A 20,908-nucleotide genomic window follows, 5' to 3' on the forward strand; every position below is an offset into this window, starting at 1 on the left:
GAGACGTCATGCAAGGATGTCAACACAACACACGAGCGTGCACTTTAGAAACACTTAACGTAATGTCAAGCATTTAACCCTCACACACACACAGCAGTTGGACTTTTAAGTGAGGACAGTAAGTGCATGTTCTTGTCACACACACACACACACACACACACACACACACACACACACACACACACACACACGTCTACATGAATACTTGAGATCCTTTCAAAGCCTGAAAGCAGCTTTTTGCTTGACCCTGACTCATAATGACATGCAATCATGTGCTGTACATAAATAAACATGCATGTACATACACAGTACATACATAAGAAATTACAAAATCAGTGAAGTTGGCACGTTGTGTAAATGGTAAATAAAAACAGAATACAATGATTTGCCAATTCTTTTCAACTTATATTCAATTGAATAGACTGCAAAGACAAGATATTTAATGTTCCGACTGAGAAACATAATTTTTTTTTGCAAATAATCATTAACTTACAATTTAATGGCAGCAACACATTGCAAAAACGTTGGCATGTTCACCACTGTGTTACATGGCCTTTCCTTTTAACAACACTCAGTAAACGTTTGGGAACTGAGGAGACACATTTTTGAAGCTTCTCAGGTGGAATTCTTTCCCATTCTTGCTTGATGTACAGCTTAAGTTGTTCAACAGTCCGGGGGTCTCCGTTGTGCTATTTTAGGTTTCATAATGTGCCACACATTTTCAATGGGAGACAGGTCTGGACTACAGGCAGGCCAGTCTAGTACCCGCACTCTTTTACTATGAAGCCACGCTGATGTATCACGTGGCTTGGCATTGTCTGGCTGAAATAAGCAGGGGTGTCCATGGTAACGTTGCTTGGATGGCAACATATGTTGCTCCAAAACCTGTATGTACCTTTCAGCATTAATGGCACCTTCACGGATGTGTAAGTTACCCATGTCTTGGGCACTAATACACCCCCATACCATCACAGATGCTAGATTTTCAACTTTGCGCCTATAACAATCCGAATGGTTCTTTTCCTCTTTGGTCCGGAGGACACGACGTCCACAGTTTCCTAAAACAATTTGAAATGTGGACTCGTCAGACCACAGAACACTTTTCCACTTTATCAGTCCATCTTAGATGAGCTCAGGCCCAGCGTAGCCGACGGCGTTTCTGGGTGTTGTTGATAAACGGTTTTCGCCTTGCATATGAGAGTTTTAACTTACACTTACAGATGTAGCGACCAACTGTAGTTACTGACAATGGGTTTCTGAAGTGTTCCTGAGCCCTTGTGGTGATATCCTTTATACACTGATGTCGCTTGTTGATGCAGTACAGCCTGAGGGATCGAAGGTCACGGTCTTAGCTGCTTACGTGCAGTGATTTCTCCAGATTCTCTGAACCCTTTGATGATATTACGGACCGTAGATGGTGAAATCCCTAAATTCCTTGCAATAGCTGGTTGAGAAAGGTTTTTCTTAAACTGTTCAACAATTTGCTCACACATTTGTTGACAAAGTGGTGACCCTCGCCCCATCCTTGTTTGTGAATGACTGAGCATTTCATGGAATCTACTTTTATACCCAATCATGGCACCCACCTGTTCCCAATTTGCCTGTTCACCTGTGGAATGTTCCAAATAAGTGTTTGATGAGCATTCCTCAATTTTATCAGTATTCTCAGTGGCCTAGTGGTTAGAGTGTCCGCCCTGAGATCGGTAGGTTGTGAGTTCAAACCCCGGCCGAGTCATACCAAAGACTATAAAAATGGGACCCATTACCTCCCTGCTTGGCACTCAGCATCAAGGGTTGGAATTGGGGGTTAAATCACCAAAATGATTCCCGGGCGCGGCCACCGCTGCTGCCCACTGCTCCCCTCACCTCCCAGGGGGTGATCAAGGGTGATGGGTCAAATGCAGAGAATAATCTCGCCACACCTAGTGTGTGTGTGACAATCATTGGTACTTTAACTTTAACTTTTAACTTTATTTATTGCCACCTTTCCCAACTTCTTTGTCACGTGTTGCTGGCATCAAATTCTAAAGTTTGATGTTTATCAGTTTGAACATCAAATATGTTGTCTTTGTAGTGTATTCAATTGAATATGGGTTGAAAAGGATTTGCAAATCATTTTATTCCGTTTATATTTACATCTAACACAATTTCCCAACTCATATGGAAACAGGGTTTGTATGCGGACACAGACTCTGCATACTCCTCCACACGTGTGTGGTGATTGTCGGTGGCGGCTGCCTTGAACATGTCGCAGTCTGTGCTTTCAAATAAGATAGAGGAACTATAATCAACTTTGAAGTATGAGCAATAATAATATGGGCTGCTCGCATTGCAGCAGGCCCATAATAAATATTTATGAACAAATCAGTAATGTTCTTGTTAGTAAGCACATGCCTAAAAATATCTCAAGCTGAATTTAAAAGTTGATGGCTAAGTTAGAGCCATTGAATATGTGTACGCTTTATAATCCGACTAATCGTTAGAATAGTCGATGACTATCAAAATAGTTGTTGGTTGCGGCCCTAATTGTCAGCATTATTTTGAGAACAAATGAAGCACTAATGCAGGGATTATCAAACTGGGGTAAATGTACCATTAGTGGTACGTGGGCTCTATCTAGTGGTACGCCAAATAATCACTTAAAGGGGAACATTATCACCAGACCTATGTAAGCGTCAATATATACCTTGATGTTGCAGAAAAAAGACCATATATTTTTTTAACCGATTTCCGAACTCTAAATGGGTGAATTTTGGCGAATTAAACGCCTTTCTGTTATTCGCTCTCGGAGCGATGACGTAACAATTTTCTCACTTTCGTCGGTGTGTTGTCGGAGGGTGTAACAACACGAACAGGGACGGATTCAAGTTGCACCAGTGGCCCAAAGATGCGAAAGTGGCAAGAAATTGGACGAAATTTGTTCAAAATACGAGGCTGTGGGGAAAGCCGACGAAATGGTCAGTCGTTTGTTCCGCACACTTTACCGACGAAAGCTATGCTACGACAGAGATGGCAAGAATGTGTGGATATCCTGCGACACTCAAAGCAGATGCTGACATCAACTCCAAAACTGGACAGATCAGCTTTCAGGAAAAGAGAGCGGATGAGGGTATGTCTACAGAATATATTAATTGATGAAAACTTTATTCATTACTCGCGGTTTTACGTAAATTATTATACATAAACTGTGTTTACCAATAATTTAGCTTAAAAACATTTATTTTTTTCAATCATTCGAGTACATTCGGGTAGTCTTGCGTAATGCAGTATTTTGTGTCTATTTAGGTATGGTTAACCTGAGTGCGGAAATCGCGGAAAAATATATGTTCTTAGCGCGCCTGAAATGGGCTGTCTGCACTCTCAAAGTGCATGTTGTTGCCAAATGTATTTCATATGCTGTAAACCTAGTTCATAGTTGTTAGTTTCCTTTAATGCCAAACAAACACATACCAATCGTTGGTTGGAAGGCGATCGCCGAATTCGTCCTCGCTTTCTCCCGTGTCGTTGGCTGTCGTGTCGTTTTCGTCGGTTTCGCTTGCATACGGTTCAAACCGATATGGCTCAATAGCTTCAGTTTCTTCTTCAATTTCGTTTTCGCTACCTGCCTCCACACTACAACCATCCGTTTCAATACATGCGTAATCTGTTGAATCGCTTAAGCCGCTGAAATCCGAGTCTGAATCCGAGCTAATGTCGCTATAGCTTGCTGTTCTATCCGCCATGTTTGTTTGTATTGGCATCACTATGTGACGTCACAGGAAAATGGACGGGTGTATATAACGATGGTTAAAATCAGGCACTTTGAAGCTTTTTTTAGGGATATTGCGTGATGGGTAAAATTTTGAAAAAAACTTCGAAAAATATAATAAGCCACTGGGAACTGATTTTTAATGGTTTTAACCCTTCTGAAATTGTGATAATGTTCCCCTTTAAGAATTATTTCTTTATTCATAGCCATGTTTGTAGCTACTAGTACTTTTCCATTGTATATTCTCTTTAACAGTTTCTCTTTGTCTACATAGGTCTGTTTAGTGTTTTAGACATTGGAATGTGAAGAAGAGGGGAGGCATTCCTTTCTGGGGGTGGACTGCTTTCCTTTTCAAGAAGTAGTTTTTTTCCGTTGGGATGTTAGACCATCCCGAGATGACGGTATGACTGTATTGGTCTAGGCTGGTTCTCCTGAAGCTTCAGTAAAACTTGATAATATTCCTATTCTGTCTTGATGGTCCTTCTTACTCAGCATATATGTCATCGAAAGAACTTGGGATTGACCAGTGACTTTTACTTCCCTGTGAGGGAAGTCTGGTCAAACGCAACATGACCTACGCCTCGGAGAGTCCGAAAAGTTGACGTCAAAGCCGTACCAACGTGTTTTTTGATAGGCCGGAGAACGAGAAACAAGCAAATGTCACTTTCCTTCACTTGAGGCTGCGAGTGAAAGCAAACCCGATGGTTTTAACCCTTCTGAAATTGTGATAATGTTCCCCTTTAATTAACCATTTGAACACAGTGGCACTGTTCAAACTGTGTGTAATGTTACAGTGGCCAATAATATTACCCTAAATTCCGGACTATAAGCCGCTACTTTTTTTCCTACACTTTGAACTTAATTTATGGATTTTTCTTTGTTGACGGCCATAATAAAAAAAAATTCCAAAACAAAAAAAAAACCAAGCAAACACAATGGAAAAGTGTTTTATTGTTTGTGCTATGGCGCCAACTTTTGGACAACCTGTCTAGCTCAACGCCAACATTTAAGTTATGACTTAAAGCAGTTGTTTTCTAGACACTTACACACGAACATCTCCTTTTATGATCAGGGTGTGCTCTCCTGACCCAGCACACACACTCAGACAGGAGGTAGGAATATTAGACTGGTGGTTTGGCTTCTCCATTTTAGGAGTCCTTCATTTTTTTTTACCTCGGTCTCTCCGGGTACTGCAACCTGTATAATGACGCTCGCTTGTAAAAAGCAACTTTTGGTTCAGTAAAGCGTCTCTGACGTCTCTTTTCATCCAGCAACACTGCCATGACATCTTTCTGTCCGGACGAAGATGACAAGACCAGAAATATACTTCACTAGTCTGTTTAGTGTTTGCTAAATATAGTTGTGGAGCGAAGGTCACCGCCTCTGTCCATGGTGCTGAGGACAGAGCACCATCAGACGGGAGCGTGGCAGTGCTGACGGCGAGACACAGCTGGCAGGTGATTAGATTTCACAGGTGGTACGTGGTAATTTAATCGTCTGTTGTCTTTAACAGTAAGCGGCCGGGAGGCGGAGGAGAGAGAGGATACGGACGTGACTGAAAGGTCACGTTCTACTGGAGGGAAAAACTTTTGTTGAAGCATTCTTAATAAAACCTTGTTAAAACGGCACGCTTGGCTCCTGTGAAGTGTCTGTCAGTGGGACCACTAGGAAGCGACTTCCACAATCTTCTTTTGTTGTTCGCTAAAAAGTGTTAATACTAGGGATGTCCGATAATGGTTTTTTGCCGATATCCGATATTCCGATATTGTCTAACTCTTTAATTACCGATACCGATATCAACCGATATATACAATCGTGGAATTAACACATTATTATGCCTAATTTGGACAACCAGGTATGGTGAAGATAAGGTACTTTTAAAAAAAATTAATAAAATAAGATAAATAAATTAAAAAAGAAAGTAAAACAATATAAAAACAGTTACATTGAAACTAGTAATTAAGGAAAATTAGTACAATTAACTGTTAAAGGTTAGTACTATTAGTGGACCAGCAGCACGCACAATCATGTGTGCTTACGGACTGTATCCCTTGCAGACTGTATTGATATATATTGATATATAATGTAGGAACCAGAATATTAATAACAGAAAGAAACAACCCTTTTGTGAGAATGCGTGTAAATGGGGGAGGAAGTTTTTTGGGGTTGGTGCACTAATTGTAAGTGTATCTTGTGTTTTTTATGTTGATTTAATAAAAAATAAATTTAAAAAACGATACCGATAATAAAAAAAATGATACCGATAATTTACGATGTTACATTATAACGCATTTATCGGCCGGACATCTCTCGTTAATACTGTAAAGTATTGTACTTATTGCACACCACCTGTTTGATTGTAAAGTGCATCTTAGTTGTAGTTTTCATTAACACATTTGGAGCTGTTGAAATCGCCATGTCAAATCGCTAATGTTAATAAGTAGCATGTCTATAGCAAAGCCACTGTATATTAGCATCAAGCTAGCGCATTTTTTTGAACTTACTTACCTTGGTTTTTTTGTTTTTTTAGTGAATTTCTTTGTTGACGTTGAAAATTGCAACATTACCGAGAGGTAGTTTGGCTGAGTCCGCTGTCAGTGCTGCTGGAGTGATCGCCAAGTGCCAAAGTGCACATACCAGCAAACGGTGTTGTACATGGCTGTCAGGTTCTAACACTGGTGACATTTATTAAACAAGACAAGAAGCCAAAAATCAAACAGAGACATAATTAAATTTGGCTCAATTTGAGGAGAAACGTCTGGTCTGTACTCTTGTACAGTCTCCAGCACGCTCTGCCAAAGGATTGCACGCCTCCTTCTTTTATTTGGACCTTCCCTGACCACATGGCCACAGCTGTTTCCAAGGGACAAGGGTCGTAAACAGTTCACAGAAAAGGTCATAAACAGTTCACAGAAAGGGTCGGTTCAAAAAAGATGTCGTAAAAGAGTTCAAAAAGAGGTTCATAAAACAGTTCAAAAAAGAGGTCGTCTGGAACTTGGGCAGATTCTGCCTTCTCTCCGCTTTGTAGTTCTTGGGTCAAAACAATATCTTTCTGTTGATTACAATACATGAAAGAAACAGAAACACTTTCATGTTGCTTCCATCCTACACAGTGGAGTTTTACAAGCCTTCTTCTTGGTAGGTTCAAAGACATCTATTTAAACAAGACAAGAAGCAAAGAATCAAAGAGACAGAATTACATTTGGCTCAGTTTGAGGAGAAACGTCTGGTCTGTACTATTGTACAGTCTCCAGCACGCTCTGCCAAAAGATTGCACGCCTCCTTCTTTTATTTGGACCTTCCCTGACCACATGGCCACAGCTGTTTCTAAGGGACAAGGGTCGTAAACAGATCACAGAAAAAGTCGTAAACAGTTCACAGAAAAGGTCGGTTCAAAAAAGATGTCGTAAAAGAGTTCAAAAAGAGGTTCATAAAACAGTTCAAAAAAGAGGTCGTCTAGAACTTGGGCAGATCCTGCCTTCTCTCCGCTTTGTAGTCCTTGGGTTAAAACAATATCTTTCTGTTGATTACAATACATGAAAGAAACAAACACCTTCATGTTGCTTCCATCCTACACAGTGGAGTTTTACAAGCCTTCTTCTTGGTAGGTTCAAAGACATCTATTAAACAAGACAAGAAGCAAAAAATCAAACAGACAGAATTAAATTTGGCTCAATTTGAGGAGAAACGTCTGGTCTGTCCTCTTGTACAGTCTCCACCACGCTCTGCCAAAAGATTGCACGCCTCCTTCTTTTATTTGGACCTTCCCTGACCACATGGCCACAGCTGTTTCCAAGGGACGAGGGTCGTAAACAGTTCACAGAAAAGGTCGGTTCAAAAAAGAGGTCGTAAAAGAGTTCAAAAAGAGGTTCATAAAACAGTTCAAAAAAGAGGTCGTCTGGAACTTGGGCAGATCCTGCCTTCTCTCCGCTTTGTAGTTCTTGGGTCAAAACAATGTCTTTCTGTTGATTACAATACATGAAAGAAACAGAAACACCTTAAGAAGGCAGGTTCAAAGACAGCTTGTGGTCTTCTCGCTGGGAACTCATTTCAACACAAAGTTTTTGTGTTAACTTCGATCAAATTATTCTAACAATGGCACCGTTGTATTTCACGTGAATCAGTGCCCGGTGGGATTTTTTTGATGCCAAAACAAAGTACTGGATTCTGTACCCGTCTCTAATCTTGACCTTGCTTTGTGTCTCTTTCCCCCCCCTCCAGCTGGAAGCCATATTGGGCGTGTCCATCTCCCAGGTGGGCGTTGACGACTGTCCCCACACGGACTGCGGCCACGCCGGCGGCTGCACCACCGAAGTGTCGTTCGGTCAGACCCCGGCGCCTCTCAGCTCGGGTAACGTCTCTCTGGTTTCCCTGCCGGCCAGAACGTTGGCGCGTTGCGGCTGTCGGGGTCGAGAGGCGACCCACCTGCCTTGCTCCGCCTACTCGACCAACCCCTGCCTCAACGGCGGCACGTGCCAGGATGGACCACTAGGATACAGGTCGGTGGGAATGCTCGTTTTGAATAGTGATCCGGTGCTTAAACGCGATGTCCGTCCGTCAGCTGTAAGTGTCCGCCGATGTTCAACGGGCCCGAGTGCCAGCAGACCAAACACAGCTTTGGTGGGCGGGGCTATGCGTGGTTCCCTCCCGTCAGGCCGTGCTTCCAGAGCCACATCTCTTTGGAGTTCCTCACAGAGTCACCCGACGGGCTGCTTCTTTACGACGGGCCACTCGGCACCGCTCAGCCCGGCGAGCCCAACGACTTCCTTTCCATCGGTGAGTCCAGAAACACACCACTTCCTCTTTCGTTGACACTCCTTATTTCAGCCACTCCCAAACACACTGCATAAACTGAAATCTAAGTAAGATTAAATATCTCAAATAAGGGTGATATTTGATTATTTTCTGTCTGATAAAATAATTCTTCTCACTAGAGATGTCCGATAATATCGGCCTGCTTTTTTTGTTGTTTTTTTTGTTTTGTTTTTATTACAAACCCCGTTTCCATATGAGTTGGGAAATTGTGTTAGATGTAAACATAAACGGAATACAATGATTTGCAAATCATTTTCAACCCATATTCAGTTGAATATGCTACAAAGACAACATATTTGATGTTCAAACTTTTTTGCAAATAATCATTAACTTTAGAATTTGATGCCAGCAACACGTGACAAAGAAGTTGGGAAAGGTGGCAATAAATACTGATAAAGTTGAGGAATGCTCATCAAACACTTATTTGGAACATCCCACAGGTGAACAGGCAAATTGGGAACAGGTGGGTGCCATGATTGGGTATAAAAGCAGATTCCATGAAATGCTCAGTCATTCACAAACAAGGATGGGGTGAGGGTCACCACTTTGTCAACAAATGCGTGAGCAAATTGTTGAACAGTTTAAGAAAAACCTTTCTCAACCAGCTATTGCAAGGAATTTAGGGATTTCACCATCTACGGTCCGTAATATCATCAAAGGGTTCAGAGAATCTGGAGAAATCACTGCACGTAAGCAGCTAAGCCCGTGACCTTCCATCCCTCAGGCTGTACTGCATCAACAAGCGACATCAGTGTGTAAAGGATATCACCACATGGGCTCAGGAACACTTCAGAAACCCGCTGTCAGTAACTACAGTTGGTCGCTACATCTGTAAGTGCAAGTTAAAACTCTCCTATGCAATGCGAAAACCGTTTATCAACAACACCCAGAAACGCCGTCGGCTTCGCTGGGCCTGAGCTCATCTAAGATGGACTGATACAAAGTGGAAAAGTGTTCTGTGGTCTGACGAGTCCACTTTTGAAATTGTTTTTGGAAATTAAGGACATCGTGTCCTCCGGACCAAAGAGGAAAAGAACCATCCGGATTGTTATAGGCGCAAAGTTGAAAATCCAGCATCTGTGATGGTATGGGGGTGTATTAGTGCCCAAGGCATGGGTAACTTACACATCTGTGAAGGCACCATTAATGCTGAAAGGTACATACAGGTTTTGGAGCAACATATGTTGCCATCCAAGCAACGTTACCATGGACGCCCCTGCTTATTTCAGCAAGACAATGCCAAGCCACGTGTTACATCAACGTGGCTTCATAGTAAAAGAGTGCGGGTACTAGACTGGCCTGCCTGTAGTCCAGACCTGTCTCCCATTGAAAATGTGTGGCGCATTATGAAGCCTAAAATACCACAACGGAGACCCCCGGACTGTTGAACAACTTAAGCTGTACATCAAGCAAGAATGGGAAAGAATTCCACCTGAGAAGCTTAAAAATTGTGTCTCCTCAGTTCCCAAACGTTTACTGAGTGTTGTTAAAAGAAAAGGCCATGTAACACAGTGGTGAACATGCCCTTTCCCAACTACTTTGGCACGTGTTTCAGCCATGAAATTCTAAGTTAATTATTATTTGCAAAAAAAAAATAAAGTTTATGAGTTTGAACATCAAATATCTTGTCTTTGTAGTGCATTCAACTGAATATGGGTTGAAAATGATTTGCAAATCATTGTATTCCGTTTATATTTACATCTAACACAATTTCCCAACTCATATGGAAACGGGGTTTGTAAATCAACATAAAAAACACAAGATACACTTACAATTAGTGCACCAACCCAAAAAACCTCCCTCCCCCATTTACACTCATTCACACAAAAGGGTTGTTTCTTTCTGTTATTAATATTCTGGTTCCTACATTATATATCAATATATGAATATGAATATTGACAACATATTTTACAATTAACCGAAACACAACCAAAATGCAACAAACAGTGAAATATGAACGCCAAGGGTAAAAAAAAAAACACCTACAATCTGAGATATCTCATAGTGACCAAAGTAACTAATTAGATGACCATAGTAACTAGTATATCATGCAGATTCCAAGCATTGAAAGACTTAGTATTAGAGATGTTCGATAATATCGGCCTGCTGATATTATCGGCTGATAAATGCTTTAAAATGTAATATCGGAAATTATTGGTATCGGGTTTTTATTTTATTTTTTTTATTTTTTATTAAATCAACATAAAAAACACAAGATATACAAAAGGGTTGTTTCTTTCTGTTATTAATATTCTGGTTCCTACATTATATATCAATATATATCAATACAGTCTGCAAGGGATACAGTCCGTAAGCACACATGATTGTGCGTGCTGCTGGTCCACTAATAGTACTAACCTTTAACACTTAATTTTACTCATTTTCATTAATTACTAGTTTCAATGTAACTGTTTTTATATTGTTTTACTTTCTTTTTTATGCAAGAAAATGTTTTTAATTTATTTATCTTAATTTATTTTATTAAATTTTTTTTAAAGTACCTTATCTTCACCATAACTGGTTGTCCAAATTAGGCATAATAATGTGTTAATTCCACGACTGTATATATCGGTTGATATCGGTGTCGGTAATTAAAGAATTGGACAATATCGGAATATCGGATATCGGCAAAAAGCTATTATCGGACATCCCTAGTTAATAGTATAAATGTTTACATTGATTTGAAGTCACATTTGACTTTTTTAAATGTTACACAACTGTAAAAAGAAGTATAACATGGTAACTTTGATATTAAGTCACATTTTAAACATTTTTAAAAATGTGTAAAGTAAGTAAAGCTGAGTTAATAGAATAACATAGCAACTTTAATTTTAAGTCACATTTAATATTTTAGTCACTAAGCAGATTTTATGTCAGAGTGTTTTACTTGTTTTAAGGGTTTTGGTCCTAAATGGTCTCAGTAAGATATTACAGCTTGTTGCTTAGATTTTATGACCTATAATGAGTAAAACATGCTTTAAACTAGAAAATCAACTGATGCAAAGGTGTGTCATCCACACTCACAAGTAGAGATGTCCGATAATGGCTTTTTTGCCGATATTCCGATATTGTCCAACTCTTATTTTGCCGATTCCGATATCAACCGATACATACAGTCGTGGAATTAACACATTATTATGCCTAATTTTGTTGTGATGCCCCGATGGATGCATTAAACAATGTAACAAGGTTTTCCAAAATAAATCAACTCAAGTTATGGAAAAAAGTGCCAACATGGCACTGCCATATTTATTATTGAAGTCACAAAGTGCTTTTTTTTTTTAACATGCCTCAAAACAGCAGCTTGGAATTTGGGACATGCTCTTTCAGGAGGTTGAGGTGGGCGGGGTGAGCGGGGGGTGTATATTGTAGCGTCCCGGAAGAGTTAGTGCTGCAAGGGATTCTGGGTATTTGTTCTGTTGTGTTACGGTGCGGATGTTCTCCCGAAATGTGTTTGTCATTCTTGTTTGGTGTGGGTTCACAGTGTGGCGCATATTTGTAACAGTGTTAAAGTTGTTTATACGGCCACCCTCAGTGTGACCTGTATGGCTGTTGACTAAGTATGAATTGCATTCATTTGTGTGTTTGGAAAGCCGTAGATATTATGTGACTGGGCCGGCACGTAAAGGCAGTGCCTTTTAGGTTTATTGGCGCTCTGTACTTCTCCCTACGTCCGTGTACACAGCGGCGTTTTAAAAAGTCATACATTTTACTTTTTGAAACCGATACCGATATTTTCCGATATTACATTTTAAAGCATTTATCGGCAGTCCGATATTATCGGACATCTCTAACAATTACCATGTACAATAGGTCATCAGATGTGCGGTGGGAAATGATTCCATTCAGATGCATACTTTTTTTTTTTAACAAAAAGTGAATTTACAGTGTGTGGTCAGAATGTTCAAATCCGGCGTTTGCAAGTATTTCCAAGGTCTTAGCGCTGGTGGAAGTTAGTTGAGACTTGGATTTGTGCTTTAAATGCCACGAACAAACATGCTGATCCTATTGTTCCGTCCAACAATCAGAGCCAATCAATGCAAGCTGTCAGCAGACAAAGAGCATCACGGGGCGTTAATGTCAGCTCCCGGCGGTCCTGATGTGGCGTTATAGGATCAGCCCGCCCGTGGCCTTTCAGACACGCCTTGCATAATCTCGTGGCATTAAAGTTACGTCATTGTCCAGCCCGCCGGCTGCCGTGGCGTCGTTCGGCGAGGGGAAAATCAAAGATGGCTGCTTCATTGATCACGGCCCGGCTTTTGTCATTAACACGTTCGATAACGTTGGCGGGGGCGACACGCGCAATGGCTCATCCGACACGCACGGCGGATAAGAGGATGTTGAAGGGAGCACGTGTGCACCAAAGAATTGACTACTAATGAACTTTTTAATGGGGTTTCTCAGCTGACACCGCAACAAAATGATCAATTAGCACACACATGCTAACTTCTACAAAAAAGCAAGGGTAATTTAAGTAATACCGTGTAATTTAATTTGGCCCGTGAGGTGATATCAAATTAACACTAGAGCCATACTTGCCAACCTTGAGACCTCCGATTTCGGGAGGTGGGGGGCGTGGTCGGCGTGGGGCGGGGGCGTGGTTGGGGGCGGTATATTTACAGCTCGAATTCACCAAGTCAAGTATTTCATATATATATATATATATATATATATATAAGAAATACTTGACTTTCAGTGAATTCTAGCTATATATATATTTATTTTATTATATATATATATATATATATATATATATATATATATATATATATAAGAAATACTTGACTTTCAGTGAATTCTAGCTATATATATATTTATTTTATTATATATATATATATATATATATATATATATATATATATATATATATATATAAATAAAAGGAATACTTGAATTTCAGTGTTCATTTATTTACACATATACACACACATAACACTCATCTACTCATTGTTGAGTTAAGGGTTGAATTGTCCATCCTTGTTCTATTCTCTGTCACTATTTTTCCAACCATGCTGAACACCCTTTCGCAGGTACCCAGAAAGGTTTCGAGTACCACCAAAAAAACTGAAACTCTGAAGACAGTATAAAAATCTGTGTTAAAGGTGTACAAATACTGTTTGTATAATAAGCATGTTATTTTTTTACAAATGAGGGTTAAGAATTCAGTACTAAAAAGAAAAGAATGTGGCTTAAGTACAGTTTTTTAATTGAGCTGCTGCATTTTTTGGTTGGGTTGTTTATTTATTTTGAGTAACTTCTATACATTTCTAAAAGGGGAGGAATGTAATAGTGATCTATGTTTGTCTGTTGCCATCTCCTGGTGAATGTTGGCTATAGCGTACTGGGGTTACTTTTTGGTTGGCCAACGATTTACGTGGTGTTGCGCACCTGACGTCACTCAGGTCCGCATGGAGCTGGAGGGGGCGTGGCTTCCAGCTCCGCCTGAATTTCGGGAGATTTTCGGGAGAAAATGTGTCCCGGGAGGTTTTCGGGAGAGGCGCTGAATTTCGGGAGTCTCCCGGAAAATCCGGGAGGGTTGGCAAGTATGACTAGAGCTGGCCCGCCGATTATACACCGCTTATTCTCATACTTGCCAAACCTCCCGGGAGACTCCCAAATTTCAGTGCCCCTCCCGAGAATTGTAACGTCCCCTTTTCGTCCAGTGCAACAACCATTCAGGACTTTAAACTGCTCAGTTTGCAACACACTGATCTAATGTGATGTGCCCAACCCAGATACCTGCCATCTTTTCTTGGATGCTAGTTCATTAATGTCGGGGCTCAGGCTTTGAGCTGAGGCAACCTTCATTATCGAACGAAGGTGTTCATCAGTCATTATATCTCGTATTACACAGTCTTGGGGGCGTGCCTTCCAGGCACTGCTTTTAACGTCCTCTACGAGCTGACGTCACTTCCGCTTCTCATCCCTTCTAACAACGTGCCCGCCCTGTACGCACACACACGTAAATGCAACGTTTACACTGAGAGTGGCCGTATAAGCAACTTTAACATTGTTAGAAATATACGCCACACTGTGAATCCACACCAAACAAGAATGACAAACACATTTTGGGAGAACATCCGCACAGTAACACAACATAAACACAACAGAACAAATACCCAGAACCCTTTGCAGCACTAACTCTTCCGGGACGCTACAAGGTGGGTGTGTGTGTGTGGCGGGGTTTGGAGGTAGCGGGGGTGTATATTGTAGCGTCCCGGAAGAGTTAGTGCTACAAAGGGTTCTGGGTATTTGTTCTGTTGTGTTTATGTTGTGTTACTGTGTGGATGTTCTCCCAAAATGTGTTTGTCATTCTTGTTTAGTGTGGATTCACAGTGTGGCGTATATTTCTAACAATGTTAAAGTTGCTTATACGGCCACTCTCAGTGTAAACTGTATCGCTGTCAATGAAGTATGCTTTGCATTTACATGTGTGTGCGTACAGGGCGGGCACGTTGTTAGAAGGGATGAGAAGCGGAAGTGACGTCAGCTCGTAGAGGACGTTAAAAGCAGCGCCTGGAAGGCACGCCCCCAAGACTGTGTAATACGAGATATAATGACTGATGAACACCTTCGTTCAATAATGAAGGTTGCCTCAGCTCAAAGCCTGAGCCCCGACATTAATGAACTAGCATCCAAGAAAAGATGTCAGGTATCTGGCTTGGGCACATCACATTAGATCAGTGTGTTGCAAACTGAGCAGTTTAAAGTCCTGAATGGTTGGTTTATTCATTGTTATTTTATTTTCACATTTATTAGCCTGTGGAAAAAGTTAATGTTGATATTTACCTCAGAAGGCTGCAAATAGAAAAGAGGCATTCAATTTTTATTTAAATTGTATTTGATATGCCATTGATATTTTTTAATTATTATTAATTGAAACTCGATTTTGCATGTCACTATAAAGTTATATAAGCCTTGCTTGTTCAATATTTAATGCAAAACTTGTTTGGGTCCCTATCAAAAAGGTTAATTTGTTCAACCTTGGCCCGCGGCTTTGTTCAGTTTTACATTTTGGCCCACTCTATATTGTTTGACACCCCTGGTGTATATTGTAGCGTCCCGGAAGAGTTAGTGCTGCAAGGTGTTCTGGGTATTTGTTCTGTTGTGTTACGGTGCGGATGTTCTCCCGAAATGTGTTTGTCATTCTTGTTTGGTGTGGGTTCACAGTGTGGCGCATATTTGTAACAGTGTTAAAGTTGTTTATACGGCCACCCTCAGTGTGACCTGTATGGCTGTTGACCAAGTATGCCTTGCATTCACGTGTGTGTGTGTGAAAAGCCGTAGATATTATGTGATTGGGCCGGCACGCATAGGCAGTGTCTTTAAGGTTTATTGGCGCTCTGTACTTCTCCCTACGTCCATGTACCACTCCGTATAGCGGCGTTTTAAAAAGTCCTATATTTTACTTTTTGAAACCGATGCCAATAATTTCCGATTTTACATTTTAAAGCATTTATCGGCAGATATTATCGGTAGTCCGATATTATTGGACATCTCTAGTAATAACGCTATGAAAGACGGAGCGGCACTTCTACTTCCGGTTGAAAGCCCTAAATGGAAGGACTCTGCAGCACCTGCAGTGAGCGAACTTGTCTATAATGGCACCATAGCAAAAACATTAAAACTAGAGATGTCCGATAATATCGGCCCGTCGATATTATTGGCCGATAAATGCGTTAAAATGTAATATCGGAAATTATCGGTATCGTTTTTTTAATTATCGGTATCGTTTTTTTTTGTTTTTTTTTTAAAAAATTATTTTTTATTAAATCAACATAAAAAACACAAGATACACTTACAATTAGTGCACCAACCCAAAAAACCTCCCTCCCCCATTTACACTCGTCACACAAAAGGGTTGTTTCTTTCTGTTATTAATATTCTGGTTCCTACATTATATATCAATATATATCAATACAGTCTGCAAGGGATACAGTCCGTAAGCACACATGATTGTGTGTGCTGCTGGTACAATAATAGTACTAACCTTTAACAGTTAATTTTACTAATTTTCATTAATTACTAGTTTCTATGTAACTGTTTTTATATTGTTTTACTTTCTTTTTTGTTCAAGAATTTTTTTTAAATTTATTTATCTTATTTTATTTATTTATTTATTTTTTAAATTACCTTATCTTCACCATACCTGGTTGTCCAAATTAGGCATAGTAATGTGTTAATTTCACGACTGTATATATCGGTTGATATCGGTATCGGTAATTAAAGAGTTGGACAATATCGGAATATCAGACATCGGCAAAAAGCCATTATCGGACATCCCTAATTAAAACACATTTTCAGTGTTTTTGCCCGTTTTGTTTTTTAACTATTTGCATTATGGCCACCGGCGAAGAAAAATATGTAAAGTAGCAGCACCGTTTTATAAGCCGAAGGGTTCAAAGTGTAGGGAAAAAGGTAGCGACTTATAGGCCAGAATTTACGCTTTACATTTTAAAGCATTTATCGGACATCTCTACTTTTAACCCCTATTCATTCGGTCAAAGTCCCCAGGAGGAGTTGAGTAAAGTACGACCCCTTTTTTGTGGCCGAGAAATAGCTGACGGAAACCAATTTGGCCGACTTCCTGTTTGTTTTCAAATATGGCTTCTTGGGACTTTTATGTGCGTCTTGTCATAACGGCCGTTTTCGGCAATTTTTGTGACGTTACATGAAACTGGGGACAGGAGCTTTTTTTTTTATTATTAAAATTTGAATTTAAATGTAAAACATGTTTCACCAGACCAGACGTGCATGCAAAAAGTGGTGAGTTTTCGTGCGTGTTAAAGGGCCGCAAAAATTTGATCGAAGTGGGAAAAAAATAACGCACGGAGCAATTACCATAGAGCTCAATCAAACAACCAAAAGGCAAAAAAAAAAACATTAAAACACAAAGCTCCTCCAACCAGCAGCATCTTAGGAGGAAAAAAAAGGTTATGTCTGGACATATTGTTGGGTGTCATTTCCTGGCTCTTTTCAGTTAGTGTTGATGACTGCTCCCTAGTGGCCGATCAATTTAGCAACGTTAACCTTTTCCATCCAGAGTTGAAGAACGGCATTCCGGTACTGAACGTGAACCACGGCTCTGGGACGTTGACCCTGCAGCTGCCGCCTGCGTCCAACGTTGCCGACCGCCGCTGGCATCGCCTCGACATCACTAGCGATGGGAAGGTCGGGTGACATTCTCTACTCTATTGGTCTTATTTTGCTGATGTATCACTTCTATATTCCATTTACTACAAATTATGATGATTGTGACAGTTTAGACCAGCGGTGTCAAAACTGTTTGACTTGGGGACCGCATTGGGCTAAAAAAATGTGGTCATATACATACAAACCCCGTTTCCATATGAGTTGGGAAATTGTGTTAGATGTAAATACAAACAGAATACAATGATTTGCAAATCCTTTTCAACCCATATTCAGTTGAATATGCTACAAAGACAACATATTTGATGTTCAAACTGATAAACATTTATTTTTTTTTTGAAAATAATCATTAACTTTAGAATTTGATGCCAGCAACACGTGACAAAGAAGTTGGGAAAGGTGGCAATAAAGACTGATAAAGTTAAAGAATGCTCATCAAACACTTATTTGGAACATCCCACAGGTGTGCAGGCAAATTGGGAACAGGTGGGTGCCATGATTGGGTATAAAAGTAGATTCCATGAAATGCTCAGTCATTCACAAACAAGGATGGGGCGAGGGTCACCACTTTGTCAACAAATGTGTGAGCAAATTGTTGAACAGTTTAAGAAAATCCTTTCTCAACCAGCTATTGCAAGGAGTTTTGGGATTTTACCATCTACGGTCCGTAATATCATCAAAGGGTTCAGAGATTCTGGAGAAATCACTGCACGTAAGCAGCTAAACCCGTGACCTTCGATCCCTCAAGCTGTACTGCATCAACAAGCGACATCAGTGTGTAATGGATATCACCACATGGGCTCAGGAACACTTTAGAAACCCGCTGTTAGTCACTACAGTTGGTCGCTACATCTGTAAGTGCAAGTTAAAACTCTCCTATGCAAGGCAAAAAACGTTTATCAACAACACTCAGAAACGCTGTCGGCTTCGCTGGGCCTGAGCTCATCTAAGATGGACTGATACAAAGTGGAAAAGTGTTCTGTGGTCTGACGAGTCCACATTTCAAATTGTTTTTGGAAACTGTGGACGTCGTGTCCTCCGAACCAAAGAGGAAAAGAACCATCCGGATTGTTATAGGCGCAAAGTTGAAAAGCCAGCATCTGTGATGGTATGGGGGTGTATTAGTGCCCAAGACATGGGTAACTTACACATCTGTGAAGGCGCCATTAATGCTGAAAGGTACATACAGGTTTTGGAGCAACATATGTTGCCATCCAAGCAACGTTACCATGGACGCCCCTGCTTATTTCAGCAATACAATGCCAAGCCACATGTTACATCAACGTGGCTTCATAGTAAAAGAGTGTAGGTACTAGACTGGCCTGCCTGTAGTCCAGACCTGTCTCCCATTGAAAATGTGTGGCGCATTATGAAGCCTAAAATAATGACGTAACTTTAATGCCGGAGACCCCCGGACTGTTGAACAACTTAAGCTGTACATCAAGCAAGAATGGGAAAGAATTCCACCTGAGAAACTTCAAAAATGTGTCTCTTCAGTTCCCAAACGTTTACTGAGTGTTGTTAAAAGGAAAGGCCATGTAACACAGTGGTGAACATGCCCTTTCCCAACTACTTTGGCACGTGTTGCAGCCATGAAATTCTAAGTTAATTATTTTTTTTTTTTAAATAATAAAGTTTATGAGTTTGAACATCAAATATGTTGTCTTTGTAGTGCATTCAATTGAATATGGGTTGAAAAGGATTTGCAAATCATTGTATTTCGTTTATATTTACATCTAACACAATTTCCCAACTCATATGGAAACGGGGTTTGTATATATCCATCCATCCATTTTCTATCGCTTATTCCCTTAGGGGTCACGGGGGGTGCTGGAGCCTATCTCAGCTACAATCGGGCGGAAGGCGGGGTACACCCTGGACAAGTTGCGACCTCATCACAGGGCCAACACAGATAGACAGACAACATTCACACACGAGGGCCAATTTAGTGTTGCCAATCAACTTATCCCCAGGTGCATGTCTTTGGAGGTGGGAGGAAGCCGGAGTACCCGGAGGGAACCCACGCAGTCACAGGGAGAACATGCAAACTCCACACAGAAAGATCCCGAGCGCAGGATCGAACTCAGGACCTTCGTATTGTGAGGCAGACGCACTAACCCATCTTTCACCTTGCTGCCCTCCTCTCAGTCCATGGCGATGCAAAACACGCTTGACTGTGGACACTGACACCTGTGTTCCAGCAGCTTCCAATTCATTGCAGACCTGCTTTTTGGTGGTTCTCGGTTGACTCTTGATCTATTGATTTATTGTTGGTCATTATGATGGTACTCGTAGAGCCAGGTGTTTTCTGAGGTGGTACTTGGTGAAAAAAAAGTGTGAGAACCACTGAATTAGAGAGTAGATTATCACCGGCTTCAAAAATAATAATAATAATAACAGATTTTATTTGTAAAAAGCACTTTACATTGAGTAAACAACCTCAAAGTGCTAGAGTGTATTAAAAAAATAAAAATACAAAGATAATAAAAAATAAAAACTAGAACAGCCAAATAGCCAGAACTAGTATGCATATATCTAAAAAAAAAAAGGCTTTTTTAAAAAGACGGTTTTTAAGCCTTTTTTAAAAGCATCCACAGTCTGTGGTGCCCTCAGGTGGTCAGGGAGAGCGTTCCACAGACTGGGAGTATTAAAAAAATAAAAATACAAAGATAATAAAATATAAAAACGAGAACAGCCAAATAGCTAGAACTAGTATGCATATATCTAAAAAAAAAAGAGGCTTTTTTTAAAAGAAGGGTTTTTAAGCCTTTTTTTTAAAGCATCCACAGTCTGTGGTGCCCTCAGGTGGTCAGGGAGAGCGTTCCACAGACTGGGAGTATTAAAAAAATAAAAATACAAAGATAATACAAAATAAAAACTAGAACAGCCAAATAGCTAGAACTCGTATGCATACATCTAAAAAAAGGCTTTTTTTAAAAGAAGGGTTTTAAGCCTTTTTTTTAAAGCATCTACAGTCTGTGGTGCCCTCAGGTGGTCAGGGAGAGCGTTCCACAGACTGGGAGTATTAAAAAAATAAAAATACAAAGATAATAAAATATAAAAACGAGAACAGCCAAATAGCTAGAACTAGTACGGTATGCATATATCTAAAAAAAGGCTTTTTTAAAAGAAGGGTTTTTAAGCCTTTTTTATAAAAGCATCCACAGTCTGTGGTGCCCTCAGGTGGTCAGGGAG

General features: G+C 40.3%; 1 protein-coding gene across 1 annotated transcript in view; it reads left to right on the plus strand.

The window, feature by feature from the left end:
• LOC133603496 (neural-cadherin) overlaps positions 1-20,908 on the plus strand; it is a 422,478-nt gene that overhangs the window by 370,304 nt on the left and 31,266 nt on the right. Inside the window, exons 26-28 of the mRNA XM_072913050.1 lie at positions 7,970-8,247; positions 8,310-8,524; positions 17,607-17,734. Coding sequence (XP_072769151.1) covers positions 7,970-8,247; positions 8,310-8,524; positions 17,607-17,734 — 621 coding nt within the window. The remainder of the gene's footprint in view (positions 1-7,969; positions 8,248-8,309; positions 8,525-17,606; positions 17,735-20,908) is intronic.

The sequence above is a fragment of the Nerophis lumbriciformis genome, linkage group LG04, assembly GCF_033978685.3.
Source record: "Nerophis lumbriciformis linkage group LG04, RoL_Nlum_v2.1, whole genome shotgun sequence".
NCBI classification, from domain to species: Eukaryota; Metazoa; Chordata; class Actinopteri; order Syngnathiformes; family Syngnathidae; genus Nerophis; species Nerophis lumbriciformis.